The 22,109-nt window shown below is 37.7% G+C and overlaps 1 protein-coding gene across 1 annotated transcript; it reads right to left on the reverse strand.

Moving 5' to 3' along the window:
- Positions 1 to 1,285: 1,285 nt before the first annotated feature.
- On the reverse strand, positions 1,286 to 12,103 carry LOC132110707 (ras-related protein Rab-1A). Its single transcript, XM_059517545.1, has 6 exons — positions 11,930 to 12,103; positions 6,909 to 6,981; positions 6,251 to 6,346; positions 5,558 to 5,653; positions 5,303 to 5,434; positions 1,286 to 2,502 (listed from the first exon to the last, which is right to left on the reverse strand). The coding sequence occupies exons 1-6, from the start codon at positions 11,941 to 11,943 to the stop codon at positions 2,305 to 2,307; spliced, it is 609 nt and encodes a 202-aa protein (XP_059373528.1). The 5' UTR covers positions 11,944 to 12,103; the 3' UTR covers positions 1,286 to 2,304.
- Between the last annotated feature and the right edge of the window lie 10,006 nt (positions 12,104 to 22,109).

Below are 22,109 nucleotides of genomic sequence, written 5' to 3' on the forward strand. Positions count from 1 at the left end.
TTCTACTCCAGACTCAGTCCACTGCTTCCGCAGATCCCCCAAGGTCTGGAATCGGTCCTTCTCCACAATCTTCCTCAGGGTCCGGTCACCTCTTCTCGTTGTGCAGCATTTTTGGCCATACTTTTTCCTTCCCACAGACTTCCCACTGAGGTGCCTTGATACAGCACTCTGGGAACAGCCTGTTCGTTCAGAAATTTCTTTCTGTGTCTTACCCTCTCGCTTGAGGGTGTCAATGATGGCCTTCTAGACAGCAGTCAGGTCGGCAGTCTTACCCATGATTGCGGTTTTGAGTAATGAACCAGGCTGGGAGTTTTTAAAAGCCTCAGGAATCTTTTGCAGGTGTTTAGAGTTAATTAGTTGATTCAGATGATTAGGTTAATAGCTTGTTTAGAGAACCTTTTCATGATATGCTAATTTTTTGAGATATGAATTTTGGGTTTTCATGAGCTGTATACCAAAATCATCAGTATTAAAACAATAAAATACCTGAAATATTTCAGTTGGTGTGCAATGAATCTAAAATATATGAAAGTTTAATTTTTATCATTACATGGAAAATAATTAACTATCACAATATGCAAATTTTTTTAGAAGGACCTGTAAGCTACTGAATGTGATCAGAATGAAGAGAGTATTTTTGAACTTGTGTAGGTGCTAAAGAGTTGCTCCTAGATACCCCAAAGTTGGTCAGAGAACTATTCATGACCATCACTAGAAGTGTGCCAATTTTCATTATTTTGCTATGTTCCATTCACAGGGCTGCCATATACTACCATAGCGAGCAAATAACAATAATAAAAATAACAGATACAATAGGGGCTTGGCTCCCAATTAAAATAGATCCTCAATTAACTCAGGCTTTACAAAGTCAATTAAAATTGCATTGAGATTTTTAAATTAAAAGTAAATAAACTATTATTAACTAAAGCTAAACCTAAATCTGATTTTGTTTATTAAAAAAGCTGAAATATTATATAAAAATAGATTAAAAACTTTTTTTTAAAGCTGCCATGGCAACTAACTTAAAGTTTACACTAATAAAATTGACAAAAGCACATACAATAATTTACATTTATATTAAAAATACAGTAAAAACTACAAATATAAAAATATACAAGCAAATTACAAATATTAATAAATACTATATTAGTAAAGAATACTAAAATATGAGTTAACTGCTTTTGGGGTGCAGCAAGGCTAACTTTAATCCTACATATACATATTATCCTACAGAAGTGAAAAGTCCATCTGAAACCGTACAAAATGATAAACTAGACATAATCCGTTTCCAAGTTCATTCAAAAAATGAATTCATTTGCCTTTATTATGAAAAAGAGAACATAGTGTTTAAGTCACATATGCGATTGTGAAATTTTTGCTTTCAATGTATTCCGCAGGTAAATGGCCAATATCGAGAGTTTGTAGATAATTGGAACAATATATTTGCATATAAATGTTGAATAAATAAAACACAAAGGGTTTCTACATGTCCCACCAAGAATTGCAAACATACTGATATTGTACAGTGTGGTCGTACAATATTTATATTTATATATGTTAACTGTTACACATCGCGCAACAAAACTACAAGAGTTTACAGCCAACTTAAATGCAAAAGAAGGTAAAACTACTTGAATCATGTATTTAACTCTACAGAGCTGTCAACTCAGATCTTACATATATATATACAAAGTGTATATGTACATATGTTTTACTAAACAGATGTAGGACCGTGAACCACTGCTGCCCAGTTCTCAACAGACAAAATCCATAAGGACAGAAACCTACACATGCAAATATAAACAGTAAAATAATCAAGAAAGAATAAAGAAAAAAAAAAAATGTCATTGAGTTTTGACCACAGGCCAGCCCTGCAGTAGGAATGCAGCGAGATAAATACATTATTCTTGGAAACCTGCACACAGAAGATTTAAAATCATTGAGTGAAAATGAAATCCATCCTTTTTTTGGGGTGTGGTTGGTTAAAAGCAGCCCCTGAAAGACGGCAGGGGTGAAGGGGACTGACCGTTACCAAATCTCAGACCTCTCATCAGTTTTAGTTTGTGAAAAGCAAGGGAAGGTGGGGCAGCAGATTTCTGAATGTTTTTGGTAGTGCGGCTACATACAGTACACCTTGGGTAACTTAAACGGTTGACTGCTTCACACTCTCTTTTATTCTTTCTATTCTTCATATACACTCTTTGCTCCATATCAAATGATCTATCCCCCTTTCGTTCTCCTATTCTGGGGGCTCTTGTGCCAAGATCCAGGGGCCGAGGTGAGGGGGTCGGGGTCGAGGAAGCCTCAGCAGCAGCCTCCAGATGCAGGCTTCACTGGAGTGCTCTGGATCTTCACGTTGGACTTCTCAGCACCCCCAGCTGTGGCTCCGGGGCCCATTCTCTTCTTGATCTCAGCAGCCATGGTCATGAAGGCCTGTTCCACATTAGTGGCATTCTTAGCACTAGTTTCTAAGAAAGGAATGCCGAGGGAATCAGCAAATTCCTAAAGATAAGCAAAGCAGTTCTTTCCGTTAGAACACGGGAAAAGTGAACAACTGCAAATCTTACATACGCAAAAAAAAAAAAAACAATTATATTGGCCCCCGGTTTACCAAGAAATCGGCATTGGCTGTAAAAAAAACAAAAAAAAAAAACAATATCGGTTGACCACTAACACATAGGCTTTGCTCCAAAACCTAGTGAGCTGCCTATATATGCAGAAATTTAAAGCACATTGTTGTCAAGCACAACTAAAACGGTTTTCGTTCACTGAAATAAAAACTTGCATTAAAAAAAGGTTGCTTTGGCAACTAACTGAAATCAAATGTTGAAATACTAAAATGACTAAAACTGAATAAAATTAATAAGTAAATAGGAGGATTAAAAACTTTACTAAAATCTTATATGAAATAAATTTGCTCCTGACACAAAGGCCATTCTATTAATCAAATCCCAGAATGCCTTCTGAGCTCTAAAATGCCAGACAAAGTGAAAGAAATGTGAATCAAAAATAGTTAATTACTGAAATGTATCAGTTACATCAATTTATTAATTCCCATTAAAGTTTGCAATCTGTATTATTTATGTTTATTACAGCATTAAAGGGTTAGTTCAGCCAAATATTAAAATTATGTCATTAATGATTCACCCCTTATGTCGTTCCAAACCAGTAAGACCTCTGTTGATCTTCGGAAAACAGTTTAAGATATTTTAGATTTAGTCCGAGAGCTCTCAGTCCCTCCATTGAAGCTGTGTGTATGGTATACTGTCCATGTCCAGAAAGGTAAGAAAAACATCATCAAAGTAGTCCATGTGACATCAGATGGTCAGTTAGAATTTGTTGAAGCATCGAAAATACATTTTGGTCCAAAAATAGCAAAAACTTCGACTTTATTCAGCATTGTCTTCTCTTCAGTGTCTGTTGTGAGCGTGACTGCGGTGACAGTTGACATACGACGCTGCTGACGTGTTATCTTTGTTATTGGGCACGCCAGAAAACACGTCAGCAGCATCGTGAAATGTATTTTCGATGCTTCAACAAATTCTAACTGACTCTCTGATGTCACATGGACTACTTTGATGATGTTTTTCTTACCTTTCTGGACATGGGCAGTAGACCGTACACACAGTTTCAATGGAGGGACTGAGAGCTCTTGGAATAAATTAAAATATCTTAAACTAGGGGTGTCAAACATACGGCCCGCGGGACAAACACGGCCCACAGGTGTCCAATCCAGCCCGCAGGAGGATTTTAACAATAATATAAAATAATAAAATAAACATCGGTTTGAAAATTAAATAAAGTGTGTTCGCTACAACATTATTTTTTATTTAAAGAGGAACAAATTACAAATTTATTTACATTGATATTACTCCTCGGGAGTCTGGACACTTAACATGCGCATTTTAAAGCGTAGCCAGAATCTCGAGCAGCATGAGGATATGATGATAGCTGCGTTGTAACTGTGGCAATTTTCTTGTGATTTTAAACGTCCAAAAGAAGACATTTGGTCTGGAACGACGGACAGGTTATTTAAGGAGAGATGGAAAAAAGGTATTATCAACAACATGTAAGTTTAATCACAACTTGTGGCTAACATTAAATTACACTGTGACGCACTGGACAGCTTCGTATGGAGAAAGTAAATGAGCAAGGAGTGTGCAATATTTATCGTGTACAAATATCCTAACTGTTGTTTTAATGATGTGTGAACTGACATTTTGTAACTTTGCAAAAAAGAAAAGAAAAAAAAACATTGTCAGTGTCGGATGAAGGCTATCAGGTTACAATATAATTCAAGATATGAGGCAAAAATGCCCTGTATTGTTTTTAATATTTATGTCATGATCGTTAAGTAATGTCTAACTATATCAAGAATGTTGCTTTCCCGAATGTCAGCGCGATCGCTTTTATACAATAGCTCAACTAAAAAGATGCTAGTATTAAGTGCGTTATATTAGTCAAAATGCTGTCTATCTCTGTTAAGCCAAGGAAAAGTTTTTAACAAGGCCAAAGTAAGACCAATTGTGTGTCTCCGTGCAGCACTGAATATTTTGTTACTGAATTAATCTTTGTTTTTGAACAAAGCATTTGAATCTATTTTGATTCAGTGGCCCATTCATAAAGATAATCTTAACTTCATTTCTAAATGAATCATCCGTTTTGAATGAGTCAGTTCACTCATAAAGACAGAGATTTGCTGCCACCTACTGGCTTTAGTGTCATATTTATTTTTCCATGTCAGGCTTAAACCATCTCAAAAACACACTCTGCAAAATATATATATATGTCAATATTGCACACCCCTAAAATAACCAAGCATCATCTTAAAAAAAATTTCCCTGTCTGTCTGTCTAGATAGATCGATAGATATAGTTTGTATGGTTAATATTAATGTAATTGTAAGCAAACTAGAGTTTAACAAAAAGGTATTTCGGCCCGCACAAGGGGACACTTTCTCCGATCCGGCCCTCAACCTTAAATGAGTTTGACACCCCTGGGTTAAACTGTGTTCCGAAGATGAACGGAGGTCTTACTGGTTTGGAACGACATGAGGGTGAGTTATTAATGACATAATTTTAATATTTGGGTGAACTAACCCTTTAATTCATTAGCGCAGCAGCACACTATATCTACTGAAACCAAGATTCTCCTATGAACTTTGTTCTTATCCATGTATAACATTCCAAATCAGTCAGTTATGAGCTCTCATTTTAGTTCGAAGGCAATCTGACAGCAAGGCAGCTCATTTGCCATCATGATAGTGAAATAAATTAAGTAATATGGAATACAGCAATTTTACCTTTACTGTTGTGTAGTCCACCACTTTTTTTGTTGTTAAGTCACACTTGTTGCCAACCAATAACTTGTTAACATTTTCACTGGCATAGCGGTCAATCTCTTGTAGCCACTGTTTAACATTATTGAAAGACTCCTGAGGACATAAAAAAAAAGATTGTAACAAATACAACAGAGCAGAAATTAAAACCTGTATTTCAATGTATTTTCACAAGTGTTTATAGTGAAATTAGGACACTTAAGGTTTGGATGAGCTCACCTGATCTGTAACATCATAGACTACAATAATGCCATGTGCTCCTCTGTAGTAACTAGATGTGATTGTGCGAAACCTCTCCTGCCCTGCTGTATCCCACTGTACAAAAGAAGGAATAATATGACACCTGAATTAAATAGCAAAAATAGACTCAGAAAAATATTACTTCAGCTACTTCAATAGTAGGGCAGGGTACTGACAAATATTTCAAACATCAACTCTTAATGAATGCTGTAAACTACACAGGGAACCCCTAGTTAGTACATTAAATGTTAAAATGTAAAACACAGAATTTGAAAGCTGAGACTTGGTTTCTTATCAAAAGTGACACAACCTATTGTGACTATTTGATGGCAGGAGTGCCAGTGAAGTTATAGTCACACATATTGATTCAAGAATTCATATCAGTTCATCAAAATTCAAATGAATTAAATGGGTACTCAATATTGTTAACCCAGCCCTATTCAACAGTTAGCAGACAAAGGTCTCTCTCTGACATAATTTACATCATCAAGGAAAATTCTTCATGATAAGAGCACGTACATAACTCTGCTCTCTCTGATGAGGTCCCTAAACAATTAAATGATACCATCTAAACATCAAGTGTTCATTTTTCTTTAATCACATGCTTGTATATTCCATTCAAGTCATCTTATTCACAAACATTTATTGATTACAGGATAGAAAGGAACTTACGATTTGAAGTTTGATGGTCTTTCCGTCTAATTCTATAGTTCTTATTTTAAAGTCCACACCGATAGTGCTAATGTAGCTTTCTGTATACGTGTCATCCTGAGAGAAGCAAAACGGCAGGTGAATTAGATGTTTCAGTAGTCAAATCTCTCCCTAGAGTGCTTTGAAGTTAATTCAAAATTTGTTCATATATCACAGTCTTTTAGTATGCAAATTTATTTTGTACACAAAAAATAATAATATTGGGGGAAATCATGGCCTAATGGTAATGCAGTCAGACTTTGAGTCTTGGTTGCGGCAGTGATTGCCAGTGGGGAAAGTGAACCAGTGCTCTCTTCCACCCTTGATACCAAGACTGAGGGGAGACCCTTGAGCACAGCACCGAACCCTCAACTGCTCCAAGGGTGCCGCAACAAAAATGGCTGCCCACAGTTCAGAATGTGTTCACTCTGTGTTCACTTCTCACCGCTGTGTGTGTGCACTTGGATGGGTTAAATGCAGAGCACAAATTCAGAGTATGGGACACCACACTTTTTTTTCAGACAGCTGATTATTTAACCTCTGCAACCATAGACATTTTAATACTAATACATAGATGCAAGCAATAATTACAGCAATACCTTCATGAGGGCAAATACAGGAAACCATATAGCCTACTTACTGCAAATCGGAGAAGAAGGCAAGACTTTCCAACACCAGAGTCACCAATCAAGAGCAGCTTGAATAAATAGTCACTGTATGAAGAGAAAAAGTAACAAAACATTAGACAGTCAATATTTGTCCCCCTATTTTTGGCAGCACTGTTCTGTGAAATAGACACAACCGCACAAACGTTTGTGACTGGCAAGACTTTCTAATGTATTTGACAGAAGTCTTTTATGCTCACCAAGGCTCCATTTATTTGATCAAAAATACAGTAAAATAGTAATGTGAAAATATTACAATTTAAAATAACGTTTTTTTTTTGTTTAGGGATGTCCTGAGCCGATCTCAAAGTTCGGGATCGTCACCGATCAAGCAATTTTTTAACTGATCAGTATCGGCTCAATTAAATTAAAAACAGTTGCATGGCTTAACATTTTCGTAGAAACCAAGATTTTTCAGGATTCTTTCATGAATAGGACATTCATAAGAACAATTTTTTTCAACAATGTAATTTATTATTTACTATCCTTCTTGATCAATTTAATGCATCCTTGCTGAATAAAACTACTAATTTCTTTAAAAAAAAATTTATATCATTTGAACGAGTACCCATCATCTACCCTACATCTCAAAACACCTGAACCTGCCTGCCCCTAAACCCAACTCTTGCTTTTGTTTACTGTATAATACATATTGCTTATATACTAGACGTATACAGGCTACATTACTGTGCGTTCACACCGCCGGCGTCGAGAGTTTCAAAGTGGCCGGAAGTCATTCATTTTCAATGTAAGCCGGCGTCGAGCAGCGGCGAGGAGTGGCGCGACTTGGCCGTTGAGAGCATCGAGGGGAGTTGTTAGCGTACAGGGACATAAAAAAATAATTAAAAGTGATACGTGGACCAAGGTGCAACGTTATAGGAATAATAATCTTATGATATAATAAATAATAGTACTGTAGTCCCAGTTTACTTTTAAACAAATTTCCCTGATTATACTTACATTAAGTAATGTTCATACTTGATTATATTTACTTAAGTAGCATTTTCAATGCAAGACTTTTACTTGCATCAGAGTATTTTTACAGTGCTTTATACATTATTAGGTAGAGGATCTTAATACTTTGTCCACAACAATATTTAATGAGGTTAATTTATAACGTTACCCTCCTTGTGGTTAGTTTGCACAAGATCAACAAGTTTTTTTTGCTTTGCGGCCGCTCGATCTATGTTAGAGCTAGAGCTGAAACAACGAATCGATTTAATCGATTAAAATCGATTATTAAAATAGTTGTCAACTAATTTAGCCATCGATTCGTTGCTAAATAACTTATTTGCCGTAAGCGGCTCGTTTCGTGCATATTTCAAATCTGCGGTGACCAAAGTGTGGCAGTAATGAGCCACCGGAGGTTTTACTCAGCCAGTACAACAGGAGAAGTAGCGAATAGCCAATAGCTGGCCTCGTTTTATGTCACGTGCTTCCCAAACAGCCTATCTGCAGCATTCAGCGGGATGTGGGAGTACTTTACTTTGAGCCTTCAAAAAAGAAGATTAACCTGTAAACTCTGCACTACTGAACTGTTTAAGGGGCCGTTCACATATCGCGTCTTTTGCGCGCTCATGTTCATTATTTCCAATGTAGGCACGCAGTATGCGCGCTCATAATGGAAGCGACTCGGTCGCGACGCGCCCGTTTTTCCAGGCATGTCCGCACCGCATCGAGTTAAAAACATTTCAACTTTTCAGAATGCAGCAAGCGCACCGCGGGTCATGTGACAAGAACTAAATAATCAGCTTCATCTTTTCCCGTAACAACGTTAAAAGCTCAGCCAAGATGAAGGAACAGCTGATCATGGTATATGTATATGGATTTCCATTTTGAAATAAATTTAGTAGCAGAGCTACTGCAAGCGATTTTTAGAGCTGCAAATCCATTTATCCTTTGCTGAAATTTCCGCGTCTTCAAGGAGAGAGCACGTCATGGTTGCTTAGCAAAGGCAGACGCCTCAGGAGCGCAACTGCACGAGCTTTTTGGAAAGGAGGAGAAAGCGGTGCGCTTAGCGTTTTCCACGCGTTTTAGGCGCGATATGTGAACGGCCCCTAAGACTTTTATTTGTGCAGATTCTCCAGTACAATGTTGTTTGCAAATGTTTAGTCGTAAAAGCTGATAACATTGCTTTTTAACAGTTAACATTTAAACCTTTACAAACATGTTCTGTGATCAGTTTGTCGTTTGCCAGTTCATAATTAAGTCGTGCAGCCTAATTATGACTGAATGAGAGAGGTAAATCTTTAAAGATATTTGAAATGCACTTTTTTTTTTCACTGCTCTTTTTCACACAGCAGGTTTTTTGTGTGTGTCCGATTTTTTTTTTCTGGACAACCTTCTGATGGATTTTACTTTAAATTGTGAGTTCCATTCAGGTTTCATCCCATTGGCACTTTATTCGAAGGATTGTTTACAATTTCACAGCATAAGCTATAAAGCTGTTTCCCAGTAAATAATAAAATACAACGCACTGCAATCTTATTCTGTTTTATCCTTATTCTTCGTGAAAATATGTTCTGAAAGATTCCTTAAGCTTTGTTCAGGATGTTAAACTACTTTAGGAGCTCGAAGGACTGCCATGGTGAAAACATTATTTGAAATCTCCTTGTGAAATTTGCTAGAGTATGGGTCAGTGTTTTGATTGCAGAAGAGTTCGACAAAGGATCACTAACACATATCAAAACAACTCCAGGTATATTTTTGATGAGGATATGACAATGCAAAATGGTTAAAATCTCTTAAAAATCTATGCTGAATGATAGACTCTTTATTAATAATTTACTTGGGGGGAAAAATGAAAAAAAACTAAAATATAAGTACATAAACCGATTAATCGATTAATCCTAAAAATAATCGACAGATTAATCGATTATCAAAATAATAGTTAGTTGCAGCCCTAGTTAGAGCGTCTGAGCGCTCACAAATCTTTCTGCAGCGTCATGAGCAGAGCGGCAAGAGCGATTTTTGATGCTCTCGGCGCTGGCGGTGTGAACGCACAGTTAGAAATTAGGTCATTAAAAACCTCCTGAAACACGTGAAATAGGCCAGACCCTTGCATTTCAGCACTGTAACTCATTTAAACATGGGATAAATCAGTCACTGGTCCACTTTTGCATGCAAAAAATAAAATGTTTAACAGAAACAATGTGCTTGAGGACATCTGAGGTCGGGAAACTTGAGTAAGCTGATCAAGCATTCCACAGAGAGGGAATTTTGCCTGTTGCGCTAAATCCTCTGGCTTTATTTAATATGCCCTGGTAAGAAAAGACCATAGGAAGGAAATCAGTGGATCAGTCTGGTGAAGACCAGCTCATCGACTCAGCAGAACGGTCTGTTTTCCTCTCCATCCTGCCCACTGCACTGAATTCAAGTCATGCTCTCCTTGTTAGGTTGACTGCAACAAACGCTCCTGTGTAGGGAACCACTAAAACCGAAAACTGTATGTGAAGACCGTCTGTTTATACACTGATTTCTGATTTCGATCAAATAGAATAAGTAGGTGTAGTATAAGTGTCTTCAGCTAAGTATGGTCTTAAAAATATTATTGTTTAAACATGCAGATCTGAAATTCTGCATTAAATCCTACAAGGATGTTAAAAACCTGTGTCAGAAAAGACAGACAATCCATGTGAATTCTGGCTTGCTAGTTTCTTTTATCACGATTCATGTTATTTCAGGAACCCACAAGGTCTCTATGCACTTTAGTATTGAATCTTTGATACAACTGAACCGAAAGAGAAACTACTAATGAGTGGTAACCACTGAACAGCTATCATTATAAAAGCACCCAACTATGAAAACCTCTTACTTCACCCTTTCTGACCATGTAAAAAAATAAGAAACGGCTGATACTAAGCCCATAAAGTAACAGAGTTGCTCAACACTCAGACTGGTGATAGTTGTAATAAAGTGTGTAGCTTGCATTTGGCATGTGACCTACACATGACTACCACACAATAGAGGAAGGGATGGGCACTTCAGGTTCTTCAGACATATTTGACTTCTGCACATGCAGACATTTAGACTGGAGTGTATAGAAACCTCACAATTCAGTGCCAATGAACACAGGAATCATGGCAGCAAATTACTTTTGAGATTATGTAAATTAATACTGATAAAGAAACAAAGATAGCACCAATCAGACTGGTGTAGTCTGGAAATGTGGCTATTATGCATGTAATCTTGCTAAACCATCTTTTATTTCGGACAAAAATCCTGACTTTAACTTAGAAATGTTACTTTAGTGTCGAAGTGTACAGTACTTCTACACATATGATTAAAAGTTAAGTATTAAACAAGGCACGTGACTTGAAAAAAAATCTTAAAACACTTTCTAAACTTTAAAAGCTGGGTTAGCAAATAAATGAACGCGAATAACTATGATTTAACGTTACACATTAGTAATTTATTAGCCCGCCATCCCTTTTATCCAGCTACTTAAACAGCAACCCTGTTTCTGACTAAATTAAAACATGTCAACGATACTTAACCAGCTATTTATCTATTTCACCAGCTGGTCGAGCCGTTTTAAAAGTAAGTGAAAACGGATCTGAAGACGTTAGCTTAGAACAACTAGCTTTCATAATAGTTTCTGATGAAGCCTGACAGACAGCATACTTTTTAATGGCTTGACAATATACGAAGTGTTAACGGTTTGGTATGACTAACTAATGACTCACTCATAAATGTAACGCGTCGAGGATGGATATTTAAGCCGACTGAGCTTCTACAACAGCCGTTTAATGACAGTGATAATAATAAAAACACTTCTTTAGAGAAAGCTAGGTGTTAAAAATGCCGGTCTTGAAAAGCAAGGTGCTTTCCGGCTTTGACGAAGTGAAATAGATGAAATACAGTGATGTTAGTTGCTGGTAAGATTAAACATCTAGTCATCATTGCTGCAGCTGCTGCCTGACAAAAGTAACGTTAGCTACAGGTACATTTTTAGCTCAGTAAAGACAAACAAGGAGTGTATAACTCAACCACTTACTATTCGGGATTCATCGTGGACTGGACACTGTGAAAACCGCTTGTCTTCTAAAAAAGCAACTCCGCGGCGTGAAGGTAAACTAGAAACAAACCCCCTTCTTCCTATTAAAAAGTAACTAGCTGGCTAGCTACTACCGCAAAGGCTAGTCGGTTGAAACCCAAAATGGCTGACTCTTCAACCAGGAAATTGGTACTCCTTAAACAGATTGCGTAGGCAATGTCGTCATCATGACCTGTGCGGAAGTTGTAGTTCAAATCAGAGATCATCTGGCTTGCGCGAATGGAAAACCGTCTGTATGAAGAACTACAACACCCACCTCGCTTTATTTAACGTTGACGATGAGCTCATAGTGACTTGAATCGTTCACGCTGAGGACTGCCGCGATCCTGCCCCTTATCAAGTGGGGTAAAATATTACGTCATTAGTGAAACGTGGCATTAACTAATGCGAGTGAGTCTGTGATCGATACGTAATAGAAAGGAAGACCGCATAATATCTCGCCTTAGAATTGGACACAATGCACTTAACCAATCTTTATTTATAACAGTTAAATTTAATAAATAGTTGAACATATTTTAATAAAATGTAAAGGATGTGATAAGGAAAGATTACAACTTACAGAATCAATTAATATAGAAACAAATCAGATCTCACTTCAGAAAAGTTTAAATAAAGATGTGGATATAGAAATGTTTCACAGATTAATTAAGTATCTCAAAGATACAGAGGTAATTAATAGGATTTAAAGAATGACCACTTAGGTTAGTTACCTTTTTTTTTTTTAGTTAGTTAGTTAGTTAGTTTTCATTAACGTCAATGCTCCACACTCCATCCTAGTAGGTGGCGGTAAATGCACCTAAAGCTGGTTTGCCAACCGCCATAAAACGTCAAGGAAGAAGAAGTGATCGATATGTGTAAAAACCACCAGACAGATTTTTATTATTAAGAATAATGAACAACGTTTTTTTTCATACAAAGAAATTAAAAACAAAATGTTAAAATGCAATGACGTTTTATGACCAACCAGCCTTGATAAATGATAAATTATACGTTATTTAAATAAATATAGGATATTTATGTTGGTTAATATAAGCTGTATGTATATTCAGAAGGTGTTTGTATAGTCCGCTTGTGCAGTCGTGGCCAAAAGTTTTGAGAATTAAATAAATATTAGTTTCCAAAAAGTTTGCTGCTAAATTGCTTTTAGATCTTTGTTTCAGTTGTTTCTGTGATGTACTGAAATATAATTACAAGCACTTCATACGTTTCAAAGGCTTTTATCGACAATTACCTGACATTTATGCAAAGATTCAGTATTTGCAGTGTTGGCCCTTCTTTTTCAGGACCTCTGCAATTCGACTGGGCATGCTCTCAATCAACTTCTGGGCCAAATCCTGACTGATAGCAACCCATTCTTTCATAATCTCTTCTTGGAGTTTGTCAGAATTAGTGGGTTTTTGTTTGTCCACCCGCCTCTTGAGGATTGACCACAAGTTCTCAATGGGATTAAGATCTGGGGAGTTTCCAGGCCATGGACCCAAAATTTCAACATTCTGGTCCCCGAGCCACTTAGTTATCACTTTTGCCTTATGGCACGGTGCTCCATCATGCTGGAAAATACATTGTTCTTCATCAAACTGTTGTTGGATTGTTGGAAGAAGTTGCTGTTGGAGGGTGTTTTGGTACCATTCTTTATTCATGGCTGTGTTTTTGGGCAGAATTGTGAGTGGGCCCACTCCCTTGGATGAGAAGCAACCCCACACATGAATGGTGTCAGGATGCTTTACTGTTGGCATGACACAGGACTGATGGTAGCGCTCACCTTTTCTTCTCCGGACAAGCCTTTTTCCAGATGCCCCAAACAATCGGAAAGGGGCTTCATCTGAGAATACGACTTTGCCCCAGTCCTCAGCAGTCCATTCATTATACTTTCTGCAGAAGATCAATCTGTCCCTGATGGTTTTTTTGGAGAGAAGTGGCTTCTTTGCTGCCCATCCTGACACCAAACCATCTTCCAAAAGTCTTCGCCTCACTGTGTGTGCAGATGCGCTCACACCTGCCTGCTGCCATTCCTGAGCAAGCTCTGCACTGGTGGCACTCCGATCCCACAGCTGAATCCTCTTTAGGAGACGATCCTTGCGCTTGCTGGACTTTCTTGGATGCCTTGAAGCCTTCTTTACAAGAATTGAACCTCTTTCCTTGAAGTTCTTGATGATGCTATAAATTGTTGATTTAGGTGCAATCTTAGTAGCCACAATATCCTTGCCTGTGAAGCCATTTTTATGCAACGCAATGATGGCAGCACGCGTTTCTTTGCAGGTCACCATGGTTAACAATGGAAGAACAATGATTTGAAGCATCACCCTCCTTTTAACATGTCAAGTCTGCCATTCTAACCCAATCATCCTGACATAATGATCTCCAGCCTTGTGCTCGTCAACATTCTCACCTGAGTTAACAAGACGATTACTGAAATGATCTCAGCAGGTCCTTTAATGACAGCAATGAAATGCAGTGGAAAGGTTTTTTTGGGATTAAGTTAATTTTCATGGCAAAGAAGGACTATGCAATTCATCTGATCACTCTTCATAACATTCTGGAGTATATGCAAATTGCCATTATAAAAACTTAAGCAGCAACTTTTCCAATTTCCAATATTTATGTAATTCTCAAAACTTTTTAATATTTACAAAGAAACAATGCCTTAGTACAAGAACAAGCTCAGATAATATGTAAAAAAAAAAAAAAAAAAAAAAAAAAACACCTGCTGCGGCACCCACCTGAAAATACAGAGAACATGGTTGTAACTTGTCATAAAAATTAATATAATTTTTGTAATAGCAAAGAAGTAGGCTGTGAGTTTGTTTGTCGTTAAAAAACATTAGTAGGGGAGAGCAGGGGCGAAAGTACCATTTTTCAGAAAAACATCATTTTAAAAGATAATGTGGTAGACAGAGATATATTTCTGCTGTGGTCAATAACTCAGAAGTGTGGTCTATCAATACCAGGTGGTATTTTGTAGAAATGTAGAAAGGCTTCAGTATAATTTCAATTTGAACATGAGTTGCACATTGTTACTTTTGACCCCATCGGTTGGGACGAAAGTAACACACAGGTGGGTTAAAAGTAACACAACAATATAAGCTAGATTTATTTTCTGTTACTCTTATTTTTATTAAGTAAACCTGACTATGACCTTGTTAATATGTAACTGCAAACATATTCTGACTTTTATTTTTTTTTAAAAAAAATATTAAATTACATATTTATATTTATATCTTTATTTTAAATTTAAGTTTCATCAAATGTCTCAAAACCCGACTGTACAAACTTTATTTTTTTATTTTTGATTTTTTTATTTCAGTGTATTTTTATGAAACATTTTTTCAACAGAATGAACAATATAATAATTAAATTACATTGGCATAATATAAATTCTAAACATAATGTAACAGTAGGCCTATTCATGTTTCCATCCAGTTGTTTTTATGCATAAAATCAAAATGTGCATTAAAACATCTGGAAACACTGAAAATTCATAGATGGAGGTGTAAAAGCTAAGGTATGGCTAAAACCTAAATATAACTAAGGTAAATGCGAGGTAGGAGCTGCTCAGATGTTCCTCTATGTTCAGAAACGCTCTCTCATAAACATCTGGAAAAAACCAGACCACTGTTTGTCTTTCTGACCCTCACTCAGACATATTCTTTGGGTATAATATGACATAAACATTTTAATAAATGATACAAGAGACAGAAATTCACAGAATAGCATGTACCGGAACAAAATAAATACTTTTTGTCACTGTAGCGGGACAAAAGTAACAACTGTTACTTTCGTCCCGACAGGAACTCCTGGCATTTAAACTTGATTTACTTTTATACTAAAAAACTTTGATAATGCAAACTTTAGGATGTGTTAAAGTACTAAATAACCTGTAGATTGATCATTACTGTGACACATGAAACAAAAAAACAACACAACTAATTAAAAAAAATTACCGCTTCAATAATTTACTTTTTGTACTCGAAAACAGTTTTACCAACCTAACTGCGGGAAATGATGAGGAAATCACATGATATTTCTCAGCTCCATCAAGGATTGAATGCTGAATATACCGTCATAGCTGGGAATGCAAATGCAGTAATAGGCTCTGAGAAAATCGCTTTGTTACTTTCGTCAAACGTTACTTTCGACCCCGCTCTCCCCTACATATGTGTTCAATATTAATGTAGAAATTAAGTTGACTTCAGAGAGAACAACAATGTAAACATTTTCAGCCTTACCTACCATTATGTTACCAGTTAGATCAAGAGCTATAAGACATATGAGAAAGTAAACAAAGTTAAGCTGCAATATATGTGTAATACATTACTTAACTAGGCCAACTATAAAGTCATCCAAACTCCATGTTATAAATCCAACATATAATAAATTATATACAATGGATATGCAATGTTTATTCATAATCAGAAAATTAAAACAACATTGATTGTGTGCTAAATGTCACAGTTTAATTTTATTATATAAACCCATACTTTACTCAAAATTAAATTAAAATTTAAAAATTATTTACACAACTACAACGTAGTCATCTGACTTAAAAAACAGGTTTGCCCCACATATGATTCACTCATCGAGAAAGCTTTCACATTATATGAATCTCTTGCCTATCATATCATGCCTTTCCCTTTTGGAATTTATAAAAACATAAGAAAATGTAATTAAAATCAATAAGCAAGTATCTATTCTTTCTAGGGATTTAAATAATGGTGGAAACAGTTGTGTGTGTGAATACCAAATAAGCAATAGCTGAATAGTCAGAGAGCATGTTTTCATTGGGCTCAAATGTAAAACCCAGTTCCTGTGCAAATGCTACTGCGCCATCTCCAACAAGCAAACTGTGAGGAATTTACACGATATGGCTGTGCAATTATTGTGAAAACACAAAATGGTTCAGGGCCAGACATCATGGTAAAAAAGAACTGATTTGCTGTTAGTTTTTTTTTCTTCTTAAAATAGTGCATTCAAAAATGAATCCATTGTACACTGGAGCCAGTTTGTTAAATAAAAGATTCTACTGGATAAATTACTCAAGCCTTTTTTTTTACTCGCAATGCACCCACTGCCCCAAATCTTCCCTGGCAAACCTTCCATAATTGCAGCATCAACCACACCCTCGACATTTGGATATCCTCCTCTGCCAACAATGTGCCATCCCGTGTCTATGAAACTTATAAGAATATATTCTTCTTATCATTCATCAGAAAAACATATGCATTGTTGTTGTTTAGAAAGTTACCATGATATAGAAATCTATTTACTCACTATGTATGACACATTAAATAAATACATTTCAATACTTCCAATATGACTCTTAATTAAAATCTGCTTACATTAACAAACATAGTCTTGGGATTAATATCAGGAAAAGGGAATGCATTCTCTAATGATAATTACTGAACAGGTAGTAAGAACAGTGAGGATTTTGTTCTATAAGGCACATAAAGTGCAGCTATTGATTCCTCTGCCAGATCCTTCATTTATTAACAGCACCATTATTTTTTTAAACACTATTTCAACATTTTATTTTTTACATTTATTAAATAATGCAATTTCACGTAGTTGGTTGATGAAAAGAACAAACTGGTGTCTATTGATGAACCTGCCATTGCTGTTTCTAAAACATCTGTAGCCTAGCATACTGTCCAGTAAGTACCATTTTCTCCACTGCAGGACGAGAGAAAGACCTTGTCCCGACAGCTGCCATTGATTTTACATTAGTGCATTCATTAAAATGAATGTGCTTCTGTACGGGAATCATTCATTTCCCCAAATGCAAGAGTGTAAGGCTGCTAAAACACCGTTTCAAAATAAAAGTCGGAACGTTTATTGAAAGTGACTAGATTTTTAATCGCCATGGGAGAGAGAGACAAAATAAACATGTAACTAATATAGAATTGTAAGAAAGGCCACGCAGATAACTGAACAATCATTTATGCGCAACTCCAGCGCCGACAGATGCGCTTAAACACCACCAGAGGGCATGCAATAATCAGTGAGCAGCGCTCAGTTATGGGTAGAACTGCGCAAGAAAGAAAGTGAATGCAGTACGTGGGGCTGTGCAGATACGAGTATTCATGCCATTCATGAACGTAATATAGTTATATTGTGTGCGTTAATGACATAAAAACCACACATACACATAGAACGGATATATTATAAAGCCAACTGCTAGATTGTTTGCCCATGCCTACTCAACTGTTCATTAAATCAGGGGTTTTCAAACTGTGGGTCGCGACCCACTTGTGGGTCACAGAATGGAACAAGGTGGGTCACACAAAGTCACTTGGCTGCAGCTAAATTTGCGTTTCAATAAAAACACACACACACACTCACACAGTTCAGTCTAGGGCTGCACGAATGTGACGAGTGGGGCGGGGCCGAGAGCCGTGGAGTGATTGGGAAATGAGCGACACCTGCAACACTCACCGGTCTCGAGAACCCCGGAGGAGATAGGAAGTATACAAAAGAGGAGCGACGACAGTGAAGGACGAGAGAGGCCACTGGGTGGCGTCTGTACTTCCCGGTCAGAGAGCACCTGTCCATCAAAAGCTCACTATCCAATCAGAGTAGATCACTGTTAACACCACCCCCATGAGATGTTTGTGTCAAAACACCAAACGAAAAACTGCGAAACGTAAGCGAAATCTGTAGCAATGAATTCAGAATCCACGATTAGCGAAAACGAATCTTTGAAAAACATTAACAAAGAATGAAGCATATTTGAAGAGCCTGTTAAATTTGTGCGACTGAGTTAATTTTTTTTCATTTTCATAGTGTTTTTCTTCTTTTGTAATGGCATATTTTTGATAGTTTCTGAAAAAGTTACGTTCAGTTTTATAAAGTTTCGTTCATTATTATTGAAACAAATGTAATTCCATAAGCAGGGCACAAATGCAGGATTAATTGTAACACTACAAGATTTAAACATTTCCACGTAACAAAATGTACAAAAGTTTGCAATATTTCCTTGATGTATCATCTCTGTTTAGAAAAAAATTTGCCAAAGTTCAGAAGTCTTTTGAAGATATTGCTGAACATTTATTTAACCATCACAAAAATAAATATATTTTTTTTATTATTATTTAAAATGAGACACATCTGTTTATTATAATTTTTTACCAATTTCACAATTATTTTAATCTCAAAACTGTGTTAGATAGCTCTGCTTTGCTTCTCATGCTTTTCTAAATAAGTGTTGGATTGTGCTCCGTTCTCGCCGACACAAACGGAAGATCATGAATGTATTTTCTGCAACAAAACACAGCAGCGCAGATTACAGTTCACTAGAGTGAGCCTGCTTCACGTTTTTATGGACACTACATATTTTAACGTCTGTAAACAAAAATTAAAACTGAAATATTAGTAGTGAAAATTTTTTATTTTTATTAAATACTTAATTTCTGTCATCAAACTTTTAAGATTAGGCTTAAAGTAATGTCAATCGTTTTCTTATTTTTTTTTATATATATATATTTTGGTGGGTCGTGAAATAGATTACACTTGTCTAGGTGGGTCGTAGAATGGAAAAGTTTGGGAACCACTGCATTAAATAACCTAAATTCAGCAATTGGTCTGGTTCCTGTGTCCTGACTGGCACCCGAGAGTGATCACCACACAAAATAAGTCTCAGCGATAGAACTCAATATACAGTCCTTCTAAGTCTCACTAATATTGGTCCTTCGAGCCGGATGTGTGTAATTTCTCTCTATAAGATGGATGATAGAGCCTCAACCAGACCTAAACGCCGGACCCACCCCCCACATCATTATGATGAGTACGAAATGGGTTTTGTGCTGCCACAAAGACAGTTATCTGAACCAAGAATCAGTAGGCATGGGCAAGAAGAGGAGTTGTGTTCACAAGAAAAAGGAGCTGCCAGTATGACCCCTCCCTCTTTCAACCGTCGTCAGTCACTAAGGGATGCTGACTGTACAGAGGAACAGCACATTGCAGCGGGACAGTACAGCCAAAGACCAGTTTCTGAATACCAGTTAGCCCATCAGTACACCAAGAGAGCACATGCTGAAAGAAGCAGATTATCCACTCCAAGTAGTTGGTCTTCAGAAGAGTACAATTCACCTCCAGCCTTCCAGAAAGACTTTATGCAAAGTAGAGATGAGCACCTGAACGCCGCATTAGCTGAAATCAGAGAGACCAGATCTGAGTTAAGATTACTAGCAGAAACAGTGCGCAGCTTGAAGCAGATTCCTCAACCAGCTACAGGGAGCTCTCAGTCGAATGCATTGGATCCACGTAAGTCTGATCAATTACCCACACTCCCGTTAGACCATGGGTTTATGCCTCCGCCCAGTGAGGAGCTGATCGCTAATGTACAGTTTAATGAGTACGATGAGGCAGACTGGCCTGATCCCTCTCCATGGCCAGAGACAGGAGACCCACAACCTCAGTCTGCCAGTAGTGAGCCCATTGTCGACTTTCTGGAGAAGATGATGAGTGAGCTTCAAGTTCTAAAACAAGCAGCTGTTAGTAAGAGTAAGCCTCTTGTTGCACAGACACCAAGCCCTCATATCGTTAAACATGGTCCGCTGACAGCAAAGACAAGCAGGATGTTTCAAGGTCATTTGAGTCAACAACAAGGCTTCCATCCTCAGCCACCTATTCGAGCCAGTCCAGCATATAACTCAGAACAGTACAAGAGTTACCTTCAAGGTGAGCCTGCAGCGATCTCAGAGCCATACCTGCCAATAAGGGCCCACAAGAGAACTGTAATCGATCCTCAACATCAGATTCCTCTACATTCTGAGCCGATATACCGAGGTCCGATGCCGTCGATTCCCTACTTCAGTCACAGAGACCCCAGTGAGTTTGCTAGGATGAAAATAGCTTTAGATAATCTACTATCCCCCGATGGGACAGAGCTTTTTAAATACCAAATCCTGGTGGATCACTTGAAGTTGGAAGAGGAAAGGCTGATAGCAGATTCATATCTGAATTCCCCCAGACCGTACAGTGATACCATGGCAGCTCTTAATCTAAAGTTTGGCCAACCTCATCAGATGGCTCTGAATAAAATAGCCAGTGTTATGGACTCGCCTGATGTTCGGCGCGGTGATCAAGCTGCCTTCGAGAAGTTCGCCTTACAGGTCCAAGCACTTGTGGGCATGCTTAAATCCCTTGGTTCCCCAGGAGAGATAGAGCTACAGTGTGGATCTCACCTAGCACACTTGCTGAGCAAGTTACCGACAGAGATGAGAGCTGAGTTCAGGCGCAGCAAGTTTCATTATCCCGGAACAACCTACACTCTCACTGATCTCTCTGATTGGTTGCAATATGAGTCGTGGTGCCAAGAATATGACGGTTCATCAACAGTGAAGATCACTAAGGAGAAACAATGGCCTAGACAGGAGCCTCGGCAGAAGAGGTGGACCACTACTGTGCTACTTGGATCTAGAGAGGCGATGGAGAGAGAAGTTTCACCCACACAGCTGAATCCATCTACTAGGAACAGAACTGCACCCTACTGTCCATTCTGTAATAATACAGAGCACTTCTTAAGTCAATGTACCGAGGTTGTAAAACTGACCACAGACCAATTATCAGAATGGATCCGTACCAATCGAAGGTGCTGGCGATGTGCTAGAACTCACCAGGCAGCCCAGTGCAATCTACGGAAACCTTGTAGCATTTGTAGCCTACCAGTGCTGCATGAAGTTAATTACAGAACACCTAAGAGTGTGGTCAAGTCGACTAAAGAGGTTGATCATGGTATATTCCACGCCACATGGTGACCCACAACAATAAGAATCGCATAGTGTTCAACTGCTCTTACCAGTACCGAGGTCAGAACCTAAATCAGTGGCTGTTACCTGGACCCACTTTAGGACCCTCACTCCTAGGAGTACTGTTACGGTTTCGAGAGCATAGTGTAGCCATAAGTGGTGATGTGAAAGCCATGTTTCACCAGGTCCGCCTGCTCCCTGAAGATCGGCCCCTTCTGAGATTTGTCTGGAGAGACATGGAAAGAGACCAAATTCCATCTGTGTTTGAGTGGCAGGTTTTACCTTTTGGTATGACGTGTAGTCCGTGCTGTGCCACTTACGCCATGCAGCACCATGTAATCAGTCACAGCCAGCCAGGGGATGATGTGAGGTTT

The sequence above is a fragment of the Carassius carassius genome, chromosome 30 (genome assembly GCF_963082965.1).
Source record: "Carassius carassius chromosome 30, fCarCar2.1, whole genome shotgun sequence".
NCBI lineage: Eukaryota > Metazoa > Chordata > Actinopteri > Cypriniformes > Cyprinidae > Carassius > Carassius carassius.

Coding starts and splice junctions, on each gene's coding strand:
- LOC132110707 (XM_059517545.1), bottom strand. Junction 5,654..6,250: donor AGACCATCAAACTTCAAATC/GTAAGTTCCTTT, acceptor TCTTTTGTACAG/TGGGATACAGCAGGGCAGGA. Junction 2,503..5,302: donor TGGACTACACAACAGTAAAG/GTAAAATTGCTG, acceptor GCTTATCTTTAG/GAATTTGCTGATTCCCTCGG.